This window comes from Sciurus carolinensis, chromosome 4, assembly GCF_902686445.1.
Source record: "Sciurus carolinensis chromosome 4, mSciCar1.2, whole genome shotgun sequence".
Classification (NCBI taxonomy): domain Eukaryota; kingdom Metazoa; phylum Chordata; class Mammalia; order Rodentia; family Sciuridae; genus Sciurus; species Sciurus carolinensis.
Window position 1 is genome coordinate 167,029,331 of NC_062216.1, and position 20,708 is coordinate 167,050,038.

At 60.0% G+C, this 20,708-nt stretch overlaps 1 protein-coding gene and 1 long non-coding RNA gene across 2 annotated transcripts in view; one reads left to right on the forward strand and one right to left on the reverse strand.

Moving 5' to 3' along the window:
• Positions 1-580: 580 nt before the first annotated feature.
• Positions 581-11,609, reverse strand: Sox10 (SRY-box transcription factor 10). Its single transcript, XM_047551628.1, has 4 exons — positions 11,417-11,609; positions 10,444-10,949; positions 5,936-6,204; positions 581-3,734 (listed from the first exon to the last, which is right to left on the reverse strand). Exons 2-4 carry the CDS (start codon positions 10,869-10,871, stop codon positions 3,031-3,033), a joined length of 1,401 nt encoding a protein of 466 aa, XP_047407584.1. The 5' UTR covers positions 10,872-10,949; positions 11,417-11,609; the 3' UTR covers positions 581-3,030.
• Positions 11,610-13,142: 1,533 nt separating this feature from the next.
• LOC124983942 (uncharacterized) overlaps positions 13,143-20,708 on the forward strand; it is a 48,096-nt gene continuing 40,530 nt past the window's right edge. Inside the window, exon 1 of the long non-coding RNA XR_007108511.1 lies at positions 13,143-13,293. This is a non-coding gene — a long non-coding RNA (uncharacterized LOC124983942). The remainder of the gene's footprint in view (positions 13,294-20,708) is intronic.

Consider the following 20,708-nt stretch of genomic DNA (forward strand, 5'->3'; position numbering starts at 1 on the left):
CCTGAGGCGCAGGGTCCCTGAGGTGGCGTGAGCCTCTCCATGTGCACCTGCATCTCCGTGTCCACAGCCCCCCGCCAACAGCAGGAGCGGTGAAGACTGAAAACGGACAAGTGTCCTGTCTTTGAATAAAGGGGAAAGGATGAGGAGTTTTAGAAAGCAGGAGCACCTAAGGTTTGTACCAGTGGGGACCTAGCAGAATTCTAGAATAGACTGTTACACGTCTGAGCACTCAGATCACACTGCAGGAATCTGGTCCAGCAGAGGGTTTCTTTTGCTTTTGCTTTTTTTCTCAGCACTGGGACAGATCCAGGGCCTTGCGTATGTAGGCAAGCGCCTTGGCCCTGAACTGCAGCCCCGCGCCAGGATAGTGTCTAAAGGTCAATACTGCCACAGCAGTTGTCCTTTTTTCCAGTGATTTCTGGTCTCCGGGTCTAGGCAGTGCCACATATCAGTGACTTGATTTCAGCACGTCGCTACGTCGCTGGGCAGTCTCCGGGCAGCTGTGGTGGATGGAGGCTGCGCTGCGGAGTGGTGACATGAGGTGTCTCAGAGCTGACTAGACAGTCCTCCCCTGAGACTGTGGGGAAGGGAGTGAATGGGCAGCAGTACTGAGTGTTGTACACAGGGCCCTGTCTCTCTTCATTTTGACTTTTATTAGTGACTTAGAGGAGGATATTCAAGTTCGCAGATACATAAAGCTCTGAAGGAGAGCGGAGTTCGGGACTTAACATAGGTGGGGAAAAGGGTCAAAGCCAACAGGATGACATCTGTTAAAGATCAGCATAAAATTCTGCATTTATCTACAACAAAATAAAACACCAAAAACAACTTATATACAATGTGGGTGGTGTGACTTTGCAAAAGATACTGATGGAGAGAGAAGGGGTCGCAGTTACCAGACTTCGTGAGGCCAGCAGTTTGGGGAAGGTGACCTGAAGAGCTTGGTGCAGCTTCCAGGTGGGGTGTGGCCACCCAGGGAGGACTGGGTTAGTTCCTGGGGCTGGAGACCACAGAAGGAAAGGAGGAGCTCAGTCTGGAGCAGCAGATGAAGACTAAAGCTCTAGATTTGAAGTGGAAGCAGAGCCTGAAGCCCTGGACAGGTGAGGGGTGAGGGAGAGCACAAGCTTTGGAGTCAGTGCTGGGTTCAGATTCTGCTGCCAGCACTTCTGAGCTTCAAACTCCCAAAACTTCAGTCTCCTATCTGGAACTCAGGGAGGCACACAGGACCCACTCCCATCTAGGTCCAAGTGACATAAAAACTCAGCAGAGCCCTTGACAGACAGCACGTAGTAAGTGGTAGAGAACTTACAGGCATCAGAGCTGCCAATCAATGGAGCAGGACATGAAGGGAGTTCCCTTTCCTTGGGGACGTGGGCCAGAGGGGTTCCTGGCCCTGCAGAGGACAGAGCTCTTGGGGGTGAGCATCCAGGGATGAGACTGCACTCGACACCCTTGGTTCACACTTAGGCACAGGCTGCTGCTCTGAAGGCTCAGCTGGAACCTGGCTTGCGTGACCTCTGCTGGAGGTGACAGGTGGAGGGGTGTGGCAACTGAAGGTCATCTAGGCATCCCAAGGGACCAGGCTTGACTGCAAGTCAGACTCAACCCACCTCCCTTTTCAAATAGCTGTCCCTGGATTTCTTTCCAAACTCTCCCCTGCTGGGTGAGCAGTGTGGCTGAGCTGCCGCCCTGGTCAGTTCTAGCTGGTCTGGTCAAAGGCTCCCCTCTGAGCCTTAGCCCCTGTGCCCAGTCCCACCTTTTGGGGGCCAGCTGCCCTTACCCACTTCACCCTCCCCACTTATAGGAGAGACAGACTCTTGGGTTATCTCCCCTTTACACCCTCCTCCTAGCTACTCCCAGAGTCTTTGAGGAAGCCCAGGTATAGGGACAAGAGATCAAGAAACAGGCCAGGTCAGACCCACTAAGCAGGTAACCGGAACCTTTAATTTTATTACTTGGAATGCTTACTGCAGAGTTAATAGGGGCTGGAGTAGCTAGGAGAGGGGGGAGCAGGCACGGGGACTACTGAGATAAATAAGGGGTAGTAATGTGTTATGTGTGGATGGGGCTGCAGAGCGCATAGGGCAGGTAGAGCTACATACTTCATTCACATACCACTGGAGGCCAAGGGCAAAAGGCAAGGGCAGAACGTATGTGGCAGGATTTCAGGGTCTTTGACCTGCTGCCAGCAACCTGGTGCTGGCCCAGGGCTCCTTCTGGAGCCAGGGTTTGGGCCTGCACAGCTCTAACTCCGGAGCCCAAGGAGGCTGCAGAGAGCCGAGTGAGGAAGAGGGAGCGGACCGGCAGCCAGGGAGGAGGAATTGGGGAATTGTCTCTGAACCCTTCCCTGGAGGGTTGGCCTCAAGACCTGGGAGCTCATGGTGGGGGACCAGGGGCCGTCCTCGGTCAGACAGAAGATGAGGTTATTGGCACAGAATTGGATGGGGGTGGGGCTCTGTGCCAGTTCCTTCCTGGTTTCAGGAGGGAAGGGGCATTGAAGGGATAAGAACTTCCACTGAGCTCCACTCCACCCCACAAGGCTGTTAAAAGCTGTCCTTGGCCCCTGAGTGACAGAGCCAGGGGCTCTAAGCCCTGATACAGGTCCCTGGGTGGCCTAACTTAGGCATGGTGGTACAGGGGCCTGCAGACCCTCACTGTCCGTGAGAGGAAACAGGAGTGGCCCGGCTTCCCACGCTGTCCAACCCTGGATGCTTCCTCCCTTCCCAGGGGGTGGGAGGACCCTCCTCAGATCCTGGGATAGAGGGTCATTTCTGGGGAGGTACAGCCTCATCCTTCAGTCTGGGGGCATCGGCCAACTTCCTCCTCCTCTGCTCAGGCTGTCAGCCAGGGCCATGGCAGGTCATGAGGGCAGAGAGCAGGTGGGCAACCTTCCCTCCACTGTCAGCCTCAGCAGCATCCTCCACGGCCACCACCAGACTGGAGACTGGTGAGGAACAGGGCACACAGCTGGGGGAAGGGACTTGGGGCCCGGTGGGGACCAGGCTGGGGCTGGTGGCGACAGAGCTCCCTTTAAGGTCGGGACAGCGTCGTATATACTGGCTGCTCCCAGTGTGTGGGGCTGTGGGACTGGGGCCCTGAGGGGCTGGGGTCAGAGATGGCGGTGTAGAGGGGCCGCTGAGAGGGCCCCATGTAGGAGAAGGCCGAATAGAGGCCAGAAGCCTGGCCCGAATGGCCATAATAGGGTCCTGAGGGCTGATGGTCAGAGTAGTCGAACTGGGGGCGGGAGATGGAGGGGAAGGCAGAGCCGTAGTGCGGCAGGCTGAGGGGGGTGTAGGCGATCTGCGAGGTGGATGGCTGGTCGGAGTAGTGTGGGGGCCCCTGAGGGCCTGCGGTCTCTGTCTTCACCTGGGCTTTGGCATCCACACCAGGTGGTGAGACCGTGGGCAGGGCCACACCCGGCGGCTTAGAGATCCAGGCGGAGTGTCCACTGGCCACGGCCAGGGCGCTGCCCAGCCCGTAGCCAGCTGCTGAGTAGCTACCCACGTGGCCCGGGTGCCCGTTGGGTGGCAGATATTGGTCCAACTCAGCCACATCAAAGGTCTCCATGTTGGACATTACCTCGTGGCTGATCTCACCGATGTCCACATTGCCGAAGTCGATGTGAGGTTTCCCACCCTCCCCCATCGAGCGCCCATCTCGCTTGGGGTCTGCCTTGCCAGACTGCAGCTCTGTCTTTGGGGTGGTTGGAGGGGTGGGCGGGCCGTGGCTCTGGCCTGGGAGGAAGGGAGACAGAAGAGCAAGGAGAAAATATGTCAGAGGCAGGCAGCAGCAGTGGCCAGCGGCCCACTCATGCAGAGAGCCTCCTGGAAGCTAGGGTCCGACTTCCACCGGGCTGGGCTTACGTGTTTCATCAGCAAGTCACCTCTGTTTGGCTACTGGCCTCTAGTTGGTAAAAGTCTCGAATCTTCTGGATGGTACTGGCTCCCACTCTGACCTACCTGGCTTTGCTCTGTTGGCAAGTTCTTCCTCTCACTGAGGACAGTTCCTGCGAAGCTGCTCTTTCCTGTTCCTGCTGCTCCTCAACTGTGACCCGGGATGGTCTGTGGCCCTGTACCTGCCTGCTCTTCTCTCCACTCTGTGCTGTCTCATTAGCTGGCTCCTCTGTGCTCTCACCACCCTGCACCTCGAATGGTGTGGTGTCCCCTCCAACCCGGCTACTCCCCCAGAACCTGTCTGCGCACCACACCCAGCTCCATCACATGCTGGTCTGTGCTGCTCCACTGGCCCTCGAGCTGCCTTCTGTGCAGAGGGGACCGAGATCCACTGGTCTCTGTTCTTTGTTCATTTCCTCATCTACACACTTGGCAAACACTCGGGCACTGCTAAGCGCCAGGCGTATGGAGCTACAGACAGTCATGAGACAGGGCGTCTCTCCAAGGGCTTATCATCTGGGGAAGAGTAGAGACCTGCGCACATGGAGCAGGAAGTGCTCTGATGAGGGGATATATGGAGGACTTGGGAGACCAGAGGAGGAAGCCACTCCCCACCCTGGCAATTTGGGGAAGTCTCATGGAGGAAGAGTGTCTGGAAGAGAAAAAGTCCACGGCACAGTTTCATTCCACGGTGGTGGTTCTGTATGTTTGTGTGTGTGTGCGTGTGCAGGTGTGTGTGTCCCTGAATCTCCGAAGGCGAGGAGGACAGGTATGTGGGAGAGAGGGTGGCGCTGGGCTTCCATCACAGAGATGCGTTCGCAGCCTTATGAGAGCGGGAGCTTCTCGAGGCAGCCTGCGCCTTCCCCTTCAGGCCAGGGGCAGCGCTGAGTCCTGCCCTGGCCAAGGTTCTGGACTTGCAGATGTGTGCCTGAGTGAGGGTCCTGGCTGCCTTACCGTGTGACCTGGGAAGGTCCCCTGTCTTCTCTTAAGCAGTTTCCTTATCAGTTACACAGTGATGAGAGCAAGCAGCGTGGACACTGCCTCTTGCCTTCTCGGACGGTAGTCTAGTGGGTCGTTGGGTGTTCCTGGAGACCTGACTAGCTGGAGGGTGGGGACATGGCTCCTCCTCAGAGGCTGCCACCTCTGGGTGTACTTGTTTCATCACTTGCTTTCATCCCTGCTCCTCCTTCTACACCGTGGGCTCCTTAGGCCAGGGACTGTGGCCTTCTATTGCTGGTACCTCTGGTGTCCCCTTCAGTGCCTGACACAAAGTAGAACTCAGTGTGTCTTCTGCAGGCAGAGCTTAGGTGACTGAGCACTTTCTGTGTGCTGGATTCAAGTGTGGCACTTTCTGTACGTCAGGAAGGAAGTGAGGCAGCCATAGGGCTAAGCGGAGCCCAGGAGCTCAACTGCCTGGATCCAATCTCGGCTGTGCAGCGGTTCCTCTGTCTCCTCCTCTGTGTTGACAGTAACCTGCCACAAGGCTGAGACCCCAGCTCAGGCAGTGAGGTACCTCACCACATGGCTCAGGACTGATCTGATTGTTGAATGAGTTAGTACATAAAAGGCAGTTAGCATGGTGCCTGGCATACAGTAGGTGCTCAATAAATGTCCCCTCTCATGATCATTAAGGAGAATTGAGCAAGATACCGTGTGTGTGGCTCGTCCATGGCACGTGCTCAAATCATGTGCACGTTCCCGTCAGAGCAGGAGGACCCGAGGCAGCGACTTCCTCTCCTCCACTCCATCTCCCATTTCTCAAAGTACCTTGTGCTGGCCTTTGCTTGTCGTAACTGCTGCAGCCATGCGTGCCCGTGGCATCCGTGTTCTCCTTAACCTGCTCTGTGCCCTCTGTCAGCCCTGGCCAGTGCCATCCTGCTCCCCGGCCCCGGACGCCATGAGCTCCCTCGGGACGCCTACATCCAGAGCCCAGGGCCGCTGGGGAGTGTCCCCCACCACCCACCTCTCCTCTGCGCTGCCCAGCCTCCCCGAGCCAGCCCAGGCCTATCCTCAGCACCCTGGCAGCTCCAGCCCGCGCTCACCTGAGGGGTGCTCAGGGTTCCCGTCGGACATGGGAGAGCCCTCTTCCGGGTGCCGGTGGTCCAGGTGGGCACTCTTGTAGTGGGCCTGGATGGCCGCGGCCCCTCCCTGATCCGCCTCCCCGCCGGGGCACTCCGCCTCCCCTTGGGCTGCCTTCCCGTTCTTGCGCCGTCGGGGTTGGTACTTGTAGTCAGGATGGTCCTTCTTGTGCTGCATCCGGAGCCGCTCGGCTTCCTCAATGAAGGGGCGCTTGTCACTCTCATTCAGTAGCCTGGGCGGGCAGTGAGGACAGCAGGGCCACCCTGAATGTCAGATCGCCCCAGCCAGCTTCCCAGAGCGTTTGCTGTGGAAGGTGTGAAGCCGAGGCCCTGGAGGGGGACTACCGAGGACAGCACCCTTGTGGGGACTGTGCCCTTGGGCTGGAGATGGAAGATGAGAGGCCTGGGTACTAAGAGAGCTGTAATCTCTGCCCCCAGTCGCTGAGAGGCTGGAGGCCAGAGGGGTGGGCCCCAAGGATGGGTCAGAGGTAGGCATGGAGGTACGGTGCAGGTGACAGCTCAAGGAAGGGAAGAACATCAGCGTCGCCAAGCCTCTGCCAGTGGGCCTGGCTCGGGGACTGGAGGTGCTCACCGGAAGCAGCTCTGCTGGGGGGCGCCCCGTTTCTGCTGCTCCCTAGCTGTGCGTGACCTTGAGCAGGTCACATCTCTGAGCCCGAGTTTCCTCACCTCTGAAACGAGGATGAAGACTACTTCACTGGGGTGAGGCATCACCTGGGAAAGGGGCGTGAAGTGCCTCGCACGGGGCCTGGGCGGGGCGGCCTTGAGAAACGCGCTGTTCTAACGCGGCTTATGGTACCTAGGGGGCCCCTCGACTCTGGAACCCTGATTTGGTGAATTCCAGTGCGGTGGGACTGAGGGGGACCGGGTGAGTCCTCTTCACTGTGGGGGGCACTGTCTCCTTGTCCAGGGGTGACAAGAGGTAGAGGAGGCTCTGGACCTACTGCAGCCCTCAGGATCTGCCCATGGTGGGCAGGAACCCTGGAGGTGGTGCCCAGCCTTAGGCCAGCAATGGAAGGGCTTAGCTGCCCCAGGGCGAGGAGGGCACATGGGATGCAGAGGGGGTTGAGGGGAAAGTACAAGGACTTATAGAACCCCAGACACAGGGGCCAGCAGCCCAGTAGTCTTTGTGGGAGAAGCCTGGGCCCGCAGTCCCAGGGCCCTCTCTCCAGCTACCCCACCCCCACTCCCTACCGGTGGGTGCTCTCTTCCCAGGCAGCAGAAGGCCGAGCCTGCTCCCGAGGCTGGGAGGGGGCGGTCATACCAGGCACCTCCTCGCCGGCTGCAGCATTCCTCGGCAGCTTAGCCTGCCCGTTGGCCCCTGCTCCTGCCCCAGCTGTCTCCAAGAGACCCTCTGGCCAAGCAGGACTATCAGGGTCAGAGACACCTTCGGGATGGGCAGAGGAGAACCCAGGAGCCAGAGGGTGGGATGTGGGCACCTGCCCTGGAAGAACAGTTCTGCCAGCAGAGCAGCTTGGCCAGCAGCAGTGAAGGCTCCGTGTGGCTGGCCATACTGAGCTCACTCTGTACCCCAACCTTTACCTGGGCCCCTGCCCAGCTGGCAAGCAGCAATCAGCAGAAAAATGGCAAGGGATGTAGAGGGGGCTGCACAAGCCAGAAAGGAGAGAAGATTCCAGCCCTGGATCCTGCTGTCGCCTCCCACGCTAGTTCTCGCAGTACCATATGTAACCCCGACAGAAACCTAACCCAGGCCACAGCCAGCCCTGACCCCAGCTCCAATCCCAGCCGCGCTCCGCCAGCTGTTACTTCCAACCCCTCGCAGCTCTGCCAGGCTGCCTACCCACCAGGCAGACCCAGCCTACAGCTGATCACGACGCCAGCACCAGCCCTCGCTGGCTTTGCCACCCCATGTCACCCCCAGCCCAGTGCTCATTTGCACCCTCACCAGCCCTTTTCCTCCTGGTTTCCAAGATTTGGAATAAGCCGAGGGAGAAGGAGGGCTGGTTCCCCACTCAAGTTGGAAACCCCAAGTGGGGGTCGCCATGGGGGGCACTGGCTGCTGCTGCATCTATTTCCCCTCCAGCCAGGGGAAGGGGCCTGTGGAACTGGGGGACAGGAGAGGCCAGCCTGCGACTGCTTTCCCAGTGTGTTGGTGCCGGTTGTTCTTCCCAGACAGGTCAAGCAGCCCACAGCCACCCCATGGATCCATGGCCGACGGCTCCTCCCCAGATGTCCCCAAGGTTAGCGAGCCTGGGGGGCTCACCCAGCCACGTAGCACCTATACTCCTGTGCATGCGGTCCCTGACTGTTCAGTTTAGGATCCCAGCTATCCCTTTTTCTGATGTCCTGGGAGTCACAAACTTGGGAGAGAGTGTTCAGAAGCCCCTACAATGATTGGCCAGCCCAGCCCACATCCCAGGGTCTCTCAGGACCCCCACCTGGGACCTAGGTAGCCACTACCTATTAGCACAGCCTCCAGTCCTTGCCATTGTCTTGCCACCTCCTACCTCTGGGACTGAGTCCTTAGCCAGCAAGGTCTGCTCTCCTGACTGCCCTGCCCCAGGTTAGCCCCTTGGTACACAGCCTGAGTGGTGGCCAAGGAGCAAGTCCTGCTGAAGGGGGCCCAGCCCTAAGGTTCTGGGGTGGGGGAATTGGGACAAAGAATGGAGGGCCCATCTTAAACCCTTGGCAATGGGGGTGAGAAAGCCGGAGTCCATCCTTGCTTTGTCTCTCATTGGTCTCCTCACATGCCCAGGCACCCAGGGCCTGTTCTGCCCACTGCCTACCTCCCTCCTGGTCATCTGTCTCTCGCTTCCTCTTCTTTGTCCCATAGCCCCAAAGGCCCTAGCTTGGGCTGAGCCCCACTGGGATCTAGATGGACCCTGGGCAGAGAGTTAGCTGTGACCTCTGCTCTTGGCAGATCTAGACTCTCTGGGTCCATACAGAGCCAGCTACCCAGCCAGGGTAGGCCCAGGGCTGAGGGCTGAGAAACTGGAGGAGGGACCAGACCATCAGCAAGCACATGGCAAGGACAGGCCAGGGAGACGGACTCTAGGGGACCCTCCTGCTCAGTCCACCATTCCAAGCCTTTGACCTCCTAGACCCATTCCACTGACCCACATCTGTACTGTTCCGAGCCAGCAAAGGGCAGGGACGGAATGAGGGAGCAGATTGCTCTGCAGACCCCAGACTTCCTCAATTCCAGATATGCCTCACTCCCGCTCTCCTCTTCTTCACCCCCACCCTCGTCACCTCCTGACCACTCTTTAGAGTGAAGGGTGACCCACCACTGTCATCGGGGACTATATAGGGAAGATCTCTGATGAAGAGTTGGGAGACCTGAATTCTGGCCCTGACTTTGCCACCAACTGCTTTGTGACCTTTGCAGTCCTTTTCTGGGCCTGTCTCCTGGGTAGTCTAGTGGGGATCAGGTAACCTCTGAAAACTGGCATCTGCTGGAGCCTCTGTTCTCTTTGGGACCTGCCCTGAGACTCCTAGGGTGGGATGGGGGCTGCCCTGCTTCACACATCCCCAAGGGGCCAGGCTGGGCCCCAGAGCCAAGGGTTGGAGACTTCCCCCCAGGGAAATGTTTCTCCAGAAGTTACAGCTCGTCCCAGCAGCCTGGGACTCTGAAGGACCCTCAGTAGGGAGGAGGCCAAGGTTTCCTCCTGACTAGGGCACTTAGCTCTAGCTCCCAAGCTCTGGTGAAGAGGTTGCTCAACACTGGGTGGGGCCCTGAGAGGGAAGATGGCGCCGGACTCAGGGTGGCAGGAGGGAGCAAGAGAATAGCCTGTGGTTGTAGGGAGCCCCTGTCTGTGTGCCCCTCCCTCTGGGGAATAAAGAAGCCATCAGCCAAAGGAGAGTGGTGTCCTGAAGGCACCAGAAGACAGTAGGGGCAGGAAGAGACCCTGAAGGGGCAGCGAGCACAGTTCTGTAACCCTCACTTCCCAAGACTTTCCTCTGATTCCTTGTTTTCCTTGATCCCCCCGCAGTTCTCCATCCAGCTGCCTCAGTTTCCTAGGTCTTCAGCCATGCCTTCCATTCTTTCCCAAGCATTTCCCTAATATCCGCCTGACTACCGGAACTGGTGACGGTGGCTCCTCGAGTGTGTGTGGAACATAGGAAGACTCAGTGAAGGCCCCAGGCCTTCCGGAAGAGTCGGTGAAGCGCTCCACTGTCCCTCCTTCCCTGCTTAGTAGGCAGCCCCAGACGCCCTGCGTCTGCCACCGACGGAATTCCAACCACGAGGGGGCGCCTTCCCGCCCTCGGCCCCAGGTGGCGAGACCCGGCCTAGCCCCTGGAGTTCTGAGTTCCAGGGTGCGCAGTGAGCCGAGCCCCAAAGGGCACCTGAGGCAGATGGGCTGGCATGGTCCCCACACCTGGTCTTCCAGAGTTGGGCTCCCCTGAGCGGGCAGGAGGCGGGGGCTGCCAGTCTAGGCGAATGCTCCCGCAGCTGGGGCCCGCGGCGCTCCCGGGTGGTTCGGGGTGCTCACCTCCAGAGCTTGCCCAGCGTCTTGCTGAGCTCGGCGTTGTGCAGGTGCGGGTACTGGTCGGCGAGCTTCCTGCGCGCCGCCTGCGCCCACACCATGAAGGCGTTCATGGGCCGCTTGACGTGCGGCTTGCTCTTGCTGGCGCCGTTGACGCGCACGGGCATGGGCACCAGCGTCCAGTCGTAGCCGCTGAGCACCTGGCTGACGGCCTCGCGGATGCATACGGGAAACTTGTCATCGTCCGCCTCGCCATCCTGCTGCTCCTTCTTGACCTTGCCCAGCTCGCCCGGCCCGGGGCTGGCTCTCAGGCCGGAGCCGCCGCCGCCGCCGTCGGGCCCCAGCGAGGGCGCGCCCCCCGGGGACAGGCAGCGGGGCTCCTCCGAGCCCACGGGGCTCAGCTCCACCTCGGATAGGTCCTGCTCCTCGGCCATGTCGGCCCCGGTCGCCGCCGCCTCGGCCGCCTCGCCCGGGCCCGCCGCCGGGGTCCTCGCAAAGAGCCCAACGCCCACCTGGATGGGAACAAGGGCGCGATGGAGAGGCGGCGTGCGCGGCCCCGAGGGCGGCCCGGGGCGGCCCAGGGCGGGACACGGGCGCAGCCCCGAGGTAGCGGCCCTCCTGCTCGCGCTCTACCCTCTCGGGCCTCTGGGCCCCAGCACATGCCAGCCCCTAGGTGGGTGCGTCCCACCCGCTGGTCCTAACCGTCTCGTGGTGTGGGTGGGTTTTTTTTTTTTTTTTTTTTTTTTTTTAACCTCCTTTTGGGTGGAGGTTTGTTGATGGAAAGGAAGAAAAACGGACCCTTTATTCTGCTCTAATCCCGGCCCCTGGAATTTCCCACCTTTTCTCTCACCTCTCCTTCTTCCCCTCCGCCCACCCCTACGGGTCTGGAGGAATGGGGGGAGCGAGCGGGCGAGGTATCAGCCTCTCCCCACAGGGGGGCCCAGGCTGGCCGGCCAGGGAGGAGCAGGCTTGCACTCACCTCCTCCGACCTCTCCTCCAGTCTGGGGCTTGTCCTTAGGAAGTGGAAAACCGTGTCCCAAGGTGTGCGGTCCAGCTCGGGGCTGGGGGGTGACGCTGGTGGACTGGGAGGGAGGGGCTGGGGGGCCCTGAGCCTCAGGCCACCTCCTGGTTAGGACGGAGCCTGAATCCTCACCACCAACCACCCTGGCCGGACAGCCTGAGACTGACTGAGCGACTGAGCTGCTGCGGAGGGCTGGGGAGGAAGGAGGGGAGGGGGAGGGGGAGAGGAGGGAGGGAAGGGCAGAAGGTGGAGCCTCCAGCTCTTGCCTTCATCCCCAGCACCCAGGGCTCCACCCCGCCCAGACCCCCCCAGCCCAGCTCCTGCCCTGCTGCCCAGGCCCAACTCCTTGGGCTTAGCCTGGCTTTGGGCAGGCAGGCGGAGGAGTGGGGTGGTTAGGCCAGGGAGGGAAGAAGTGCCGGGGCAGGGTCAGAACCTGTTGCTTGGAGGAAAATCAGACCCAGCTGGGAGCCCGGCAGGGTCCTCAGGTGGTAGGATGGGAGCTTGGCGGAGGACTGGGGAGAGCTGTGAAAGAGGCAGGGAGGTCCCGTAGACCTGTGGGGCCACAGGCCCGGTCGCTTCACCTGGTAAATCACCATGAGTGCCCCTGCGTGCGCGGCACTGCTCCAGCCAGTTTCCCTCCGTCCCCTCCCCTGCCTTCCCTGCCTCAGCTTAGTAAGAGAGAGTGTGTAGGTCCACGCCTGGCAAGGCAGTGGGCAGCGGGCACCTGCTCAGCCCCTGGTCCCTGTCCCCCAGTACAGGCAGGCGGGGCGGGCCTGGCCCAAGGTGAAGACACAGGAGGCTGGGCTGGGATAGGACTGGGGTGCTCTTCAAGTAGGTCTCAGAGACTTTCTGGGGTCCTGCTTCCTGGGACCCAACCCCCTGCACACTGGGCTCAGTCCTGCATGTCCCAAAGCCCCCCACTCCACCACCCTGAGGAGAGCTGGTGCCGCCCTGGCTCTGCCCCTCCTCCCTGCCCCTGCCCTTGCTTGTTCTTCCCCCGTCACCCCAGGACACCTTTTCCTTTCCTCTCTCCTAGGTGTCCGCCCAGAGGTCACAGGTTCATTCTGTGCTCCATGAAGGCAGTCCCACTTGGGTGACTAGGCCGAGGTGGGAGCACGTGTAGGGACAGATGGAAGCGCCTGGCTGCCTGGGGACCTTGTGTGTCCCAGTTCCTCCACAGGTGGGTGAGGCCCGGGCCCACCCCAGGGGCTCCTGTTTGGAGTGGGGCTGGAACAGGGGTCTGGGGAGGCAAGGCCTCATGCTTGGGAAGGCCCAGGGGGTGGAGGGGGTGGGTAAGGGGACACAATGAGGTAGTCACACGAGGCAAAGGCATGTTGGGGGGGTGGCGGACATTGGAACACACACACACACATGCTCGCACACACACAACCAGCCAGACAATCGGGCCAGTGTGTCTGGGGCCTCGGAGCCCAGTGAATTAGGAGTTTGATAAGGGTTTTCTCTTTCTCTCGCTTGCTGGCCTTGGACAATCTCCCCCCAGTTTTCCTCGACGCCACCCCCGGCGCTGCCAACCCTCCTCCCCCCGCCTCCCTTCTCTTCCCTGTGCCCAGACTCTTGTTCGGGGCCTTGAAACAGTGAGCTGTCTTTGTTCGAAATACAGGTGAACGGCAATCATGTGATTAACACACACACACATAAAAAGCTTTTTAACAGCGCCCGCCCGGCCTCAGAACTGCCCGGAGAGGAACCGCCCTGGATGGACAGAGGGACGGAGGGACGAGCATCCAGCCAGTCGTGTCCCAGCGGCCCCACAGCGGTCTCCAACGCCCGCTGCTGCCCGCCCGCCTGCCCGTCTGCCCGGCATCTCACTCCCGGTGGGTCCCTGCTCATCTTCCCACCCTTTGGTCCCTCCTCTTGTGGGGAAGGACCTCCCTGCTCCCTACTGTGTCTGTGACTGGGCCTGAGACCCTGGGGCAGGGAGGGGTGCTGTGGAGGGAGAGGGCCCAGGGTTAGTGAGCTGGACATGGGGTCTCGTGGCCGCTCCCCTCTCCAGCTCCCTGCCCCCTTCACCCTCCTTGGCCCCGCTGCCAGGAAGGGGTGGGAATAGCAGTGGGCATGTTGGTCCCCAGGGAAGCCCTGCCAGGCCGGGGCAGCTCGCCCTCTCTCCCTCTCCTCCATACTCCTGAGCATACTGCCTGGGCTCTCTGCGGAGAAGTCTGGGGCGAAGCAGGTGGGCCTGCCGAGGAGCGGGGAAGGGCTCCCCGACAACCAGGGCTGTGCTCATGGTGGGGGTCCCCTGTGGGAACACATCCCTGCCCACCAGGCTGGCAACTGGGATCCCCTCCTTCCCACCCCAGGCCCTGGGAACCCAGTTTCCTCCCACCATTCATCCCTGCAGAACAGGGAGTTTGGAGAGTGGGGGGTCCTGGGCAAAGACCTTAGGCCTTGTCCCTGGAAAGATGGCCAGGAGAGCCAATGTCACCTTCTGCTGCTTTCCCTGCTTGTGGTGTGAGGGGTCTCTTTACCCCTCATTCCTGACCCTCCCCCAGGAGTGGCCGTGTCCTTACCACCCCCAAATCTGCCCTGAGAGGAGGGCTTGTCCTCACCAAGGTAAGGCACTGGCGGGCTCCATGGCCACCTCTCTCCTGGTGTGCTGGGAGCAGAGAGGGGCTGGGCCCTGAGGCGTGCTGGGGTTCAGGCCTCCTTCCTCCCCTAGGAGGACTTTCAGGAGCAGCAGGGTTTCCTGGGACTCAGCCTGGGTCCTGTCAGGCCGCTCCCAGATGTCCTTAGAAGCTGGCCCTGGGGGCAGGAGAGGAGATGCAGTGCTGCCAGTCGGCAAAGCCCACTGACCAGGTCGGAGTGACCCTTAACCCCTCCCTCCCAGCCCTCTTTCTCACTGGTGCTGCCTTGTGGAAGGCCCTGGGCCCCAGGTCCCTCGTCTGTCACATGGGACCATGATTCTCCTTCCCACCCAGCCCCCGCCCTGCCTTGGGCACGTATGAAGGTCAGGAAATCTGCTTCGTAGCAAACTGGGGTGGGGGTGTGCAGAGGAGAGGGGTGCGCCTCGGCCCAGCCTGGCGCCCCGCACTCACGAGCCTCTCCTCCAGACCCCCTGTAGGACAGGTGAGGCTCAGAGGAGGGGCCAGGGATGTCACCTGGGGCCCCGCTGCCCTCTCGCTTGTCTCCCCAGGCCTGCGGCCCTGCCCACCTTCCTGGGCGCAGGGACTGGCCAGTGCCTCTCAGACACGATTCTCTGCGGGCCCGAGGGTCTGCGTTCCCACAGCCCGCGCCTGCCCTTCAGCATCGTGCGTGGCGGTGTTTTCTCCCTTTCTTCCTCCCTCCTGTCGCCTCCCTCCGTCCCTTCCTTCTTTTTTCCCTTCCTTTCCTCTTCTTTTTCTTTCTTTCTTCTTTTTCTAGACAGGGTCTCACTAAGTTGCCCACGCCAGTCACACATTTGCAATCCTCCCGCTTTGCTTCCCAAGTTGCCGGGTCACGGATGTGAAGTCAAACCCACTGAGGTCTGGATCCCACCCCAGACGGGTTAATTCTGAACGTCTGGGGACAAGAGGCAGATGGGGGTCTTTGTAGTTCCTCAACAAGACTTGCTATCCCTCAGAGGGGTGTCTCTGCAGCCTGGGAAGGGCCTCCACCAGAGCCAGGATGCCCAGGGAGAGGGGACTGGGCTGGGGCTATGGACCCCAGAACTGTAGGCCAGGCCTGCAGGTTACACTCAGGTATCCAGGGGGTTTGGGGGTACGGCACGGAAGGGCTGTGCATTGTGGAGGTGGAGGACCGAGGGGCAGGGTTAGCGATCAAGGGTAGAGTTGCGGCAGCGACAGAAGCCATCCTGGGGAGCCTCAGCGTTGCCTGGGGGAGTTCCTGGGGGGTGAGGCCCTCCCTTGAACACTTCCTAGGCCCCCTCCATCTCTGGGCCAGGCTGTCTTCCTCAGTCTGGGATGGATGGAATAGAAAGTACACTAGTATCCAAGTCGCCTCGGTCGAATTAGGCTGTGAATCCCAGGACTGGGTTCAGTGTGTGTAAGACGTGGGTGATTTCGTGTAGCCACTGTCTCCCTGAGTGGGCAAGAGAAATAACACACACACACACACACAGAACCTAGCTTAGTAACTGCTCAATAAATGTTAATTAGAGAAAATAACATAGTGTTAGGCTACAGAGGGAGGCGTGGAGGGGTGCTCACGCCATCCAGTGCTCGGTACCTGCGGAGCAGCCACCTACCTTCAGAGCTCAGACCAGGTGTGATAAGTTCCTCCCTCACAGCTGAGCCTCCCTGCCTGCCTGCACCTCTTTAATAGTGGATTTGACACTTCAGGGCTTCCCGTGGGTCAGAGGGTTCCTGTCCTTTGTCTCCATCTTACTAACAATCCCGTGAACAGGTGGCCTCATCAGTTTCGTTTGGGAAGGAAGCTGAGGTGCGAGGAGGTTCTGTGTGGGCCTGGGCTCCCCTGACTGGTGACAGGGCCTGGCGTGCCTCTCTCCAGCCCAGCCCCCGAGCTCTCTGTCTGCTGCCTCCTCCTGACCCTCCTCTTGTCCTGCTGGGCCTTGGCACTTGCTGTCTTTCCCTGGGGTCCGGAGTCTTCTGTGCCTGCCAGGCCTGGATTGCTGGCCCACCCTCTTCAGAGCGGTGTTCCTGGGCGCCTTGGTTGGAATTCTTCCCTGCAGCCTTGCCCAGCATGGTGCCTTGGTCAGATTCTACTTCCTGCTGGAGCCCCCTGAGGACAGGGCTGTACCCTCCTCGTCGGCCTCTCCGGAGCCCAGCGTGACTTTGGGTCATCTTTCCTGAGTAGCAGTCCAAGGAGGAAAAGGCAAGGGAGGCCAGAGTAGGAGGAAGTGACTTCCTGGAGGCTGCGAGGGTCTGAGTTCTGGGGCAGAAGGAGGTGTCAGGGCCTGGCCCAGAAGGGGCCTGTTTCTGGTCTTCGCTGGAGGCCATTCCAGGGCCCTGGATCTTCCTTCTCTCTCAGCCCCACCCTCTCCGGGAACAAGGAAGCTGGGGCCAGTGCCCGATGCTGCCTGGGGCAGCCTGGCCTCTCTTTTCTTAGAAGCCTTCAGAGGAGGCTGCTTGTTCCTGTCATCCAAGCCCAGCTGTGGAAAGCCCTTCCTGGGTCTGCCCTGAACCTCTCCTGCTGCTGTGAACTTTTGTGAATGTGCCCCTGTGCAGGGCACTGGGCCAGGAGCTGGGGCTGGGGTGATGCAGACCAGGCTCCGCTGGTGAGGACCTCAGGGTTCCATGGGTAAGACTGGCATGGAGACCAGAGGCTGGAACAGCTGACGTCCTTCACAGCCGCATGGGTGGCTGGGGCTGGGCCTCTGGAGCCCCAGGGATGGGTCAGGTCCCGATGGCTGCAGAGGCCCTGGGTCGCCCGCCTCAGTTTTCCCATCTATAAACTGAGGAGCAGGTTAGAATCTCCCTCAGGGTGTTTGCAGAGTTGAGAGCCCATGCCTTAGATTTCAAACAGGAGGTCATGCCTGACCCAGCTTCGCCATGGTGGAGTCTCAGAGCCTTGTGTTCCTCAGGACATCATTAGGCCTCTCTCGAAATGCATTTCCTGGGAAGATTTGCTTGGGAAGGTTGCTTTCTACCAGAGATGCAGGGCTTATTAGTGTGGTGAAAGTCCTAAATTTTGTGGGTAAGAAATTGCCCTTTGAGGGGCTGGGGACGTAGCTCAGTTGGTAGAGTGCTTGCCTCACAAGCACAAGGCCCTGGGTTCAATCCCCATCACCGCAAAAAAAAAAAAAAAAAAAAAAAAGAAAAGAAAAAAAAAATTAATTAATTAATTAAATACTGTTTTTAACACTTACTAATGTCTGATAGTTTTATGGAGAATGGCATCACCCTATTCCAGACAGGAATAGCTGAGGAAATGACCTCGAGGCACCTTGGCACCTGAGTGAGATGTGCCCTGGCTTCTAATTCTCTTCAGATGGGCTTAACATTTGCTGGGTGACAACTTGGTGTCAGGCCTGGAGAGGGAGTGGGCTAGGCAGACTATGACCCTTGTCCCATAGGGTCCCAAGTCCCGTGCCACCAGAGTCCTCACCCTCCTGCTGGTGATCTTCCATCTGCTCTCCCCTCAAGTTCCTTTCCTCTGACTTGGGGGGCCTCCTGCTTCCTTTGCTCTCCCTCCCCGGCCTCCCTCTCAAGACTCAAAGAAGGGAAGACTCAAGGCAGGGTCTGGGCGTCCCTTAGGGCACTGTCCAGTTCCTCAGCACTTCCAATTCCAGAATAGCTCACGACCCCACACCCCAACCTCAGCCGTGTCCACCCTGCTCCCCGTCACGGCCCCCGGCCCTTTGCAGGCCCAGTGCTGACTGGGCCCCTCGCCCGTTGCCAAGGCCTACCTCGGTCACCTTCCTGCAGGCTGTGTCCCTGTCCCCTCTCCCGATGCCTGGCCCTGGAGGGCTGCAGTGACACACACAGGGAGACACACGCAGGGAGGTTGCAGGTAGTGGGGGGCGAGGGTGAATAGGTGCTCGAGTCTCCCAGCTTTGGTGTGGCTCCCGCACCCGACTTGGTAGCCGTGTGTCCTTGGCAAATAGCTCAAGGTCTCTGGATCTCCATTTCCTTCCAGACTGTGGCAAGGGGTATGCCAGACACGTCTGTGAACCTTAGCACAGCGCCTGGCACCTGAGGGGCCCAGGGCGCGGCAGTGATTGCTAGGAGCCTCTCCAGGCGGCTGTCGGTTGACCTTGAGTTTGTAGCTGCCATTGCTTCCCGTCCTGTGGAAGTGCTGTCATCAAGTGTGTCCCCCAGCTAGTCCTGCTAACCCTGGAGGCTGGCAGAGCAAGGGCAGGGTTGCCAGTCCACCGAACCAAACAAAGGGAAACAGGTGACAGGGGTCATGTGACCTTTGGTCATGGAACCGGACATGTTGCATGACTTTTGCCTCCAGCTCTCCTAAATCACACCCTAGGCATGGCCCTGCCATCGGCGGGTGAATGAAGAACTTATTGCGGGCTGGGAATGTATCCCTTTGTTCATCCGTCCCCAGTCCCGTGGGCCACGCGGAGCAGACGTGTGAGGATGGAGAGAGATGGCGGTGGAGGAGGGGAGGAGGGCAGGCCCCTGAGAGGTAGGTACCTGGGGGCGGGGCTGATGTTGCCCAGCCTGCAGGTGACCACTGGGCATTGAGTTCCCACTCGGGATACCTTGTCCCTTTATTCTGCAGTCCAGGGCATTTCATAGGACCCTACCGGGCATGGCTGGCCCCAGGATGCTGCCTTCTTGCTCTCCTGGAATTTACCTCTGTCCCCTAGAAGTGAGACCAAGGGGATTTGGAAGGATTTTCACACTGGCGTGAGCTTGCAGATCCCTCCCTACAGTGGGGTTCCTTATTCTTCCATGGTGTCACTTTGTCACAAAGGGAGTTGAGTGATGTGGAACCTGGGGTCTGGAGCCAGAGAGGCCAGAGTTCAAGGCCAGCCCTTGCCCCACTTACCACAGAGGGAAGGGGCCAAATCATGCAATCTTCCTGCTCCTCCATCTCCTCATCTGTAAAATGAGGGTGACAACTGCCTCGTGGGGGATGTCCCAGAGGTGAAGAGGATCGAGGGAGGGCAAGCTCAGCACAGTGCAGAGGACAAGGCAGAGTGATGAGTGAGCTGTGCTCAGTGGTCAGTGTCCACCTGGCAGGGGCCGATGTTCTGGCCCTAGTGATGTCTGGGGGTCATGACCCTGAACAATCCTCCCTTCCTAGGGTGAGGAGTTGAGCTTCCTGCGACGAGAGCAGGGTGCCCTGCACTCTCCAGGACCTCCAAGAGCAAAAGCAGGGTCCTGGGGCATTGCCCAAGCCTCAGAGTGCTGGGCTGCCGGGCTGAGGCCCCACATGCCCACCGCCCACCACCACCTCCGGGCTGGGTCTGCCTCATGACATCTGGTATCCTTCCAGGTGGCAAGTTGAGACACCAGGGAGTCTGAGTGCCTGCTGTTTCAGACGTGGGTTCTGGAGTTAGTCTTGTAGATTTAGCTTTGGCAGGGACCATAGGACTCTTCCTGATGCTGCCAAAGAGCCAGCTCTTGCTGTGTGTTCTTGGGAAAATCAGCTGCCCTCTCTGGATGTGTTCCTCATCTGTACAATGAAGGAATTGGCCTCTGGCATCTCCAGGGACTCTGTCAGATCTCTTCTCGAGGGTCTGTGGGTTCTACAGGGAAAGACTCACATCTGGTTTTGTTTCCCACTTAATCAGCTGCTGAGGGTTGGACACAGGGCACAAGGCAGGTGCCCAGTAAGCGCTGACTGGACGCGTGGGCTGTGGAGTAACACACTGGAAGCCCTGCTCTCATCTCTCCCCAGCAGGCCTGTCCCCTGGCTGGGTCCTGTCATTCCTGTGAGCCTTGTGGATCCACACCCCCCACCTGCTGGCGCCTCCTTTGGGCTCAGCCTATAGGTCACACGTGTGGAGGCGACACCTCCCTGGTCCTCCGGTTCCAGTGATACTCCCTGCCAGCGCTCTGCGCCTTTAGGACAGTAGAGGTACTGTCTGAGGAGTCTTTGTCTCCCCACAAGGGTGTCAGCTTCGTGGTCCTGGGGTCGCCGGAGTGTGGTGCGAGGTGCATGGGAGGGGCCAGTGAGCGAATGAGTGAGCAAACTAATGAAGCCCATGGGGAGAGGGAGGCTGGGAGGCCAGAGCCGAGAGGAGGCTGAGGGTGAGGCGAGGCTTGTCCAGGCCCCTTGTGATGAGGCGGGCGCTTGATCCCCTGTCCAAAGCACTTCCTTCCCCTGGGACTGGGGCCCTGGGGTTCTGGCTGGGTTTAGGGGGGAGCCCGGCCCCTGAGAACCTTGAGAAGGGGAGAAGGGAAGGGGATCCAAGCCCCCTCCACCTGTTTCCCCAGCAGGCAGGAAGGACAGGGCAGATCTGTCAGCGGCAGACACACCGCCCCAGGGGATCCCGCCCTGAGCCTAGGGAGGCAGGGCAAAGGGGGGACAGGAAGCGGTGTCCGCCCCTCCTCCCTCCTGCCACCCTTCTCTGGCGAGCCTTCGCAGCCCCAGGCCTTGGCACTCTTGGCACGCAGGCAGCAGGGCGGGACAGAAAGCCCATTCTGGCCAAGTGCCTTCCTCTCTCCCGTTTGGTTCCTGGGCCTTAGGATGGTCCCTGCCCTGGCAGCCCTGAGGTTAGAGGGACGGAGGGGAGCAGAGAGGACGCGGCCTACTTAAGCCCTCCTGTGTGCTGTCACCGCACCTCGCAGGAGGTGACACTTGCAGGAGGAAGGGCCCCAGGTGGGAGGCCAGCTCCGCCAGGATTGCTGTTTGGCCTCAGGTGGGGCCTGGC